Source organism: Tupaia chinensis, unplaced genomic scaffold (genome assembly GCF_000334495.1).
Source record: "Tupaia chinensis unplaced genomic scaffold, TupChi_1.0 Scaffold000165_2, whole genome shotgun sequence".
Taxonomy (NCBI): Eukaryota; Metazoa; Chordata; class Mammalia; order Scandentia; family Tupaiidae; genus Tupaia; species Tupaia belangeri.
In genome coordinates this window covers 3,562,403-3,568,274 of record NW_006159640.1, presented here as the reverse complement: position 1 = coordinate 3,568,274, position 5,872 = coordinate 3,562,403, and the positions used below count along the sequence as shown (strand labels likewise).

The window sequence follows — 5,872 nt, the reverse complement described above, 5'->3', positions numbered from 1 at the left end:
TTTCTGGCAAACGCATGCACCCTATAGCAAAAACCTCTCCAAATAATAATAATAATAATAAATAAATAAATAAAATTAAATAATAAAAAGATTTTTTTAAGTCTTTAGGGGCCAGCAGGTGGCATGGTGGTTAAGGCACTGGACACTCCCACATGGCTGACCATGGTTCAAGTCCCGGACCTGGTGGCTTGTTCCCTCTCTCTCTGTCTCTCTCTGATGAAATTAAAATAAATTAATTAATAAATAAAATTAAATTTTAAAAAGTCCTTTCCATACTCAGAGGTACAAAAAACCCACAAAGTACAAACATTCACAACAATGTGACTATATTTAACACTACTGAACTATGTTATAGTGAAGACAGTAAGATTTGTATGTTTCTTACCACAATTTTAATAAATTTAAACCATAAACTTAAAATAAAACAAGACTCAGAAGTCTGAAACAATACATTTGTCCTAGTATCTCCAATACCACTCCCCACAAGAACCCTCTGTCTAGGGTTGCAATGAGCACTGTTTAGGGTCATGCTCAGGGTCCCAAGGAATACTCCTTTCCTGATAGCACAAATGCTACCATACCCAGTGGACACACCATAAATCCTACTCACTCTTGGGGAAGTCTGCTTCCAAGTCTTGTCCAGGCTCATCCAAGACGTTTGCCATCTTGACAGCCATGGCCAGGACATCATCTCTAGCTGGCCCAAACAGGTCGCAGTCTTCCAGAAGTCCCTCTGCACTTTGGTTGCTCACAAGATCTGGGAGGCAGAGAAGTTCACTCAGCCACTGCTGCTCCTGCCTGGCACCCTTACAGTCTTTCAGTACCTAATCTCAACTATCCCCCTATGCCACTAGTATCCAGATGACCACTCTCCACCCCCATAGGCAGAGACAGACCACTAGTACCCTATCTTCCTCATCGCTCCTGTCCATGGCATACCACAAAGGTCAGATGAAGCTTTGTCTAACTCCTCAGCCTCTGCAATCATTTCTGCCATAGCCAGGATGTCGGCCTCCAAGGGGTTGGAAGGGATCTTCACCTTCAGCTCTTCAATGGTCTCCACAATTTTATCTGTGCTCTCCAAGGTAGTGGGCAAGAACATGGGCACAGGCACCTAGAGGCACAAATCCCAACAAAATGCTAAGAACCGTACCAGTAGATGAGAGAGACAGCTGATGAGAATAAGGCAAAGGAGTGGCTCTCAGTCCTCAAAAAGTAAAGGAAGACCTGGCTGGGAAGGGCAGGGAACTTACTGGAATAGGCATCGAGAAAGGCACCGGGACTTTCTGGCAGTACAGATGCATAGGCACTGGCACAAAGATGGGCACTGGGATGGGCAGCACAATCACCTGTGGCTTCCACTCTTCTGCTGGCAAGAAAAGGATCTTCTCAGAAGCCTTGCTAGACAAGTCACATTCAACCTGGGGCCTGATGCTTGCCTGTCACCCCCAAAAGCTGTAACATGTGCACAGTATCACAAAACTGTTCTTGAACCAAAAGGTGAGAATCAACCCTATGATTCTAGAACAGTCAAATGCATGATTCTTTAGTCACCTAAGAAATTCCCTTATCCAGCTCCTGACCATAGGGCTGGAGGCCTAGGACTCTGGAATATAGCATGTGGCATCGAGGCACTCTAGCTCACCTGTCTGACTCCCTTTGGACTTCATCTCTACCTTGCAGGAGACTCCCCGATTCTGCATCAGCGGCTTACACATGGCAGCTTTGTTTTTGCGGGGTGTCACCAGCTACCATACACTCCTCCGAGATTATCCTCCCTCATGGCTCTTGCCCTGACCTTGCCCAAATTCCCATTTTCCTCTGGGGTCCTCACTGTGTTGCTGTTTTCCACTTTGGTTTGAGAGGGTGCCTGGGGCTTTGACTCAGGAGACTGACCTGTAGATCAAAACAAATGAATGCTCTCATGTGAAGCACTAGCTCTGTTTCCTTGTCCTGTTCCAAGAGAACTTCATTAGGAGGTACACCAAATACAAACGGGAGTCTTGGATTTCTCCTCCTCACCATCCCAGGTCTAATATTCTCTAGGCCCTTGCAGCAGTGGCTAGGAAGTTTTTTGCTCCTAACTGTCAGGAAGAATGAAACATTGCATTCCCCACCCCTAAAACCCACAATTTGAGAACTTCCATGTAGATGACCCTCAGGAGTTTGGTATCCCTGCAGTTGTGGAGGGGTGGGATAACACTCTAGAAACAACAGGCTTCAGTCTCACAAAAGGAACAGCTTACGTTGGGAACCAGCAGTTAGCGTAATGGCTATGTCGCTGGACTCCCATGTAGTCGACTGCGGTTCGCGTCCTGGACCCGGTGGCTTAAAACTCACGCCGGGCACGTGTGCGTGCGTGCCCAAGATCCCGAGAGGAGAATGGAGGAGAAGGGATTGCGGCGTGACCATCCCCCCTGGGGGGTGATTTCTTGCTTTCTGTCTCTATGTCTCTCTCTGTCTGTCTGGCAAGCGCACACACCCTATAGCGAAAATCTCTCCAAAAAAAAAAAAAAAGGAACAGCTTACATTGATACTTCCCCTACCTGGGTGGGCACCCACTTCCTAAAAATACATCCTTTACAGAAAATCAGGAGAATCTAATTCCAATAAGTTTTAATCAAGACTCCTCTACCTGCGGTGTCCAGAGGCTACCAGACACCACAGAACTGGAGGCTCTGGCAAGGGACTTCAGAGAAAGAAGAAAAAGGCTAGGTCTAGGATTAGAAGAGACCTGGCTAATCCTAACAGAATGTTCCCCGTGTCCAAGACTCACTGTTCAGAAGGCTCTCGGGCCCACTCTGGGTATCCAAATTGGGTTGGTTCTGCTGGCTGTAGAAGCGTAGCAGACACTGTTGGTTGCAGAAATGACGGATCTGCCCACGCCAGTGGATAGTCTCTAGCAGCTTCCCCTGGCGCTTACAAGCATGGCACCGGGCAGCCTGAGGGCATCAACAAGATGGTCAGACCTGCCTCCCTAAAACATGTTGGGCCTCTTCCCCTGGAATAACCCATGCTGCACCCCTTGGAGACGGGGCCAGCTTAGAGACTGAAAATTGGCTCCCCTCCCTGGAGATCTGCTCACACCCTGATGCCAGTACAACAGTCTATGCTGCCTACTGCTCCCTCGCTCCTTCCTAACGTGCCGACCCTCCTTACTTACCTTGCAGTACCATAGCAGGTACTTGCTCTTACAGTCCTCACTGCAAAAGTCCCAGGTGCTGCCATCCAGCTGTTCAGTGACGCCACGCTGGCAAGTCTGGGAGCAGTAGGTACAAGTGATACAGCACAAGCCCAGCTTCTTAGTGAAGTCTTGTTTGTACAGCAGCACACAGCCTGGAGAGAGGTGGGGAAATAGAGGAAGGAGTCCAGAGACACAGAGATATCCAAGGGCATGAGACTCAACTTTTCTTCTTTTAAAGAATTATTTTATTTTTTTTTTAAGTTGACCAGAGAGAGATTGAGAAAGAGAGAAACGGAAAGCGAGAAAGCAATCTGCCAGGTTTCACCAAGCAGTTTGATCCATGGTCAGCCATGTGGGAGTCCAACTCCTTAACTACCATGCATCTGCCCACCCCAGCCCTTTTTTCTTTTAAGTTCATTTATATATTTCTTCCATTGGATAAAGTTACCCCCAATAGGGTCTTCATTCCACGATCCACTCTCAGCATCGGCCAGCCTGGACTGTGAACTCATACTTGTGCCCATATGTACAGGGAAGCCTCAGGATGTGAGCCTGGGGCCTTCCCATGTGGGTCTAGTTGTTATTGCTGTGCCATCATCTGGCCCCAAGAACCAACCTTTTTAAGGCACTACACCTGAAGTCTAGTCTGCTAGTCTTCCCCCAATCATCCCATATAGTAGTATAGGTAGGGGCAGAGCATCTGGAGCAAATGGCCTTGCTCCATGGACCACTTTTTAAGTCTTCCCCCTTTTCCCTGGCTGTGAGGCCCAATTTCCTTACCTTCACTGCAGAAGCTCTTCTCTACCCCACTGAACCGGAGTTTCTCATGCAGGAGTTTTTCCTGCCGGCAGTGCTCGCACTGGGACACCACACCCCGAAGCCGCTTGAAGTCCTCACAGCAATCACGGCAGCAGAACTGGAACACCTGGTCCTGAGGTAAAGGAAAAGGGCAGGAGGGATAGAGCTAAGACATCTGGACCTGGTAGGGGCCAGGCAGAAGGGTCCCTTCTGACAGATGTCTGGCTGTGCGGCAAGATATGGGTGGGGGTAGGGGTCTTACCTGCCAGTCCAAGACCTCAGGCTTGCCACTGAAGAGGCTGTGGCAGTAGTGACAGCTCAGGTGAATGCCCCCCTCAGGGCTTGTGCGCTGGAGGGAAGGAAGACAAGTAAGGGAGGGGCAAGGAGTGTGCAGTGGTGGTGGGGAGGGGGGTGTTGGGCTTGTTCTCTGCTCTGCCCAGGCCTACCTACCCCAGTTCTCCTACCCTTTCTCTGTTGCCACACCCTGTATCCCTGGTCCAGGGTCTGAAGTACCTGGAACTTGGTCCAGCAGCTGGGGCTGCAGAACTGGTAGACTGTGCGATCAACCTTGTTGTAGTAACAGGGGTCAGAGAGGCTGCGGCGGCAGAAGCTGCAGGGTCGGGGAGGGCCTGGGGCACAGAGAGAAAGAAAGAGGGAGAGAGAGACAAAGAGAAAGAGAAAGAAGGAGAGAAAGAGAAAGAGCACACGGAAGGTGTAAGGCAGTGTAGAGATGGAACAGAAAATCTACGGGAAGATGTGGTAGGGGCTGAGGTTGGACAGCAGGGATTATTTGGAAGAGGGGAGTATGGGAAGTAGAAGGAAGGCCAGCAGGGGTCTCAGAGAAGAGGGCTTTGCACCTACCAGTGAGCCCTGCCTGCTTCACTTTGTAAGAAGTGGTACAGCACAGGGAACAGAACAAGCTGGTCTTGCCATTACGATCCACATGTGATAGCATCTCAAAGTTCTTACACAGGGTCTTGCACCAGACACATGGGTACACACGTGTGTTTTTCTGTGAGGATGGGGAAGGAGAGGCTGAGGCTGGATTTGTCCCTTGTCTTTTATTTTTTTAACTTTTTAAACATGAAGTATTTCAGGCATACAAAAAAAAGTATAGAGTATAGATGATGATATAACAAAGACCTGTGTATCCACCAGCCAGCTTCAAAAATAAAACGTAACAGATACAATTCAAACCCCCTTTATTTGTTTTATTCTGCCCAGCCTTTGACCCATCGGGCACCTTTATTTATCACCCAAGAACCACACCCCCCTTCCGCAGCCCTCTAATGCACTACTCCCTCAGCCCCACCTTCTTGTATGCCCCCAAGCAGGTTGTGTTGCAGAACCGCTTTTGTTGGCCCTCGTGGAAGAGGAGCTCGGGGCCAGGGCTCCCGGTCTTGGTGTAGATATAAGCCCCACACTGGTCACAACAGTTGGTTTTCAGTCCCTTGTTGGCCCGGAATTTGGAGAAGCAAGAATCGCTGCAGAGCCGGTGCACCACGCTGCCATTGCTGACCTCATGCAGGACCTGCCACACACAAGCGCACCCTGAGCTAGGTCCTGGCCACCACCACCCACCCCGATATACAAGGACAGCCCCCCACCTCACCCTAGACCTTCACAGCAGACAGTGGGCCCAGGGACCTCCCAACCTGCACATCAGGCTGCCGACTCGATGGTGAGGTCCAGGGAGACAAGGAAGGCCAGTTGTGTACATCCTGGAGAAGCTCTATCCTTGGATATGCTCCCCTCATGATAGCTGCCTTTCCTCCCACTCCCTTTCTCCACAGGGCCTGGCCCCTGAAGCCCCGGGATCAAAGGGGCAGGTCAGGGCTGGCCAGGCTCTGTAAATCAGCCCCCACCAGGGATCCTCCTCTCTCCAGTCTT

The 5,872-nt window shown here is 49.8% G+C and overlaps 1 protein-coding gene across 1 annotated transcript in view; it reads right to left on the bottom strand.

The window, feature by feature from the left end:
- ZMYM3 (zinc finger MYM-type containing 3) overlaps positions 1–5,872 on the bottom strand; it is a gene marked incomplete in the record, with an annotated part of 17,546 nt that overhangs the window by 6,509 nt on the left and 5,165 nt on the right. The window contains 12 exon segments of the mRNA XM_027770900.1: positions 611–757; positions 940–1,114; positions 1,254–1,366; positions 1,646–1,748; positions 1,799–1,896; positions 2,777–2,942; positions 3,164–3,336; positions 3,965–4,115; positions 4,245–4,331; positions 4,496–4,611; positions 4,844–4,994; positions 5,295–5,513. Coding sequence (XP_027626701.1) covers positions 611–757; positions 940–1,114; positions 1,254–1,366; positions 1,646–1,748; positions 1,799–1,896; positions 2,777–2,942; positions 3,164–3,336; positions 3,965–4,115; positions 4,245–4,331; positions 4,496–4,611; positions 4,844–4,994; positions 5,295–5,513 — 1,699 coding nt within the window.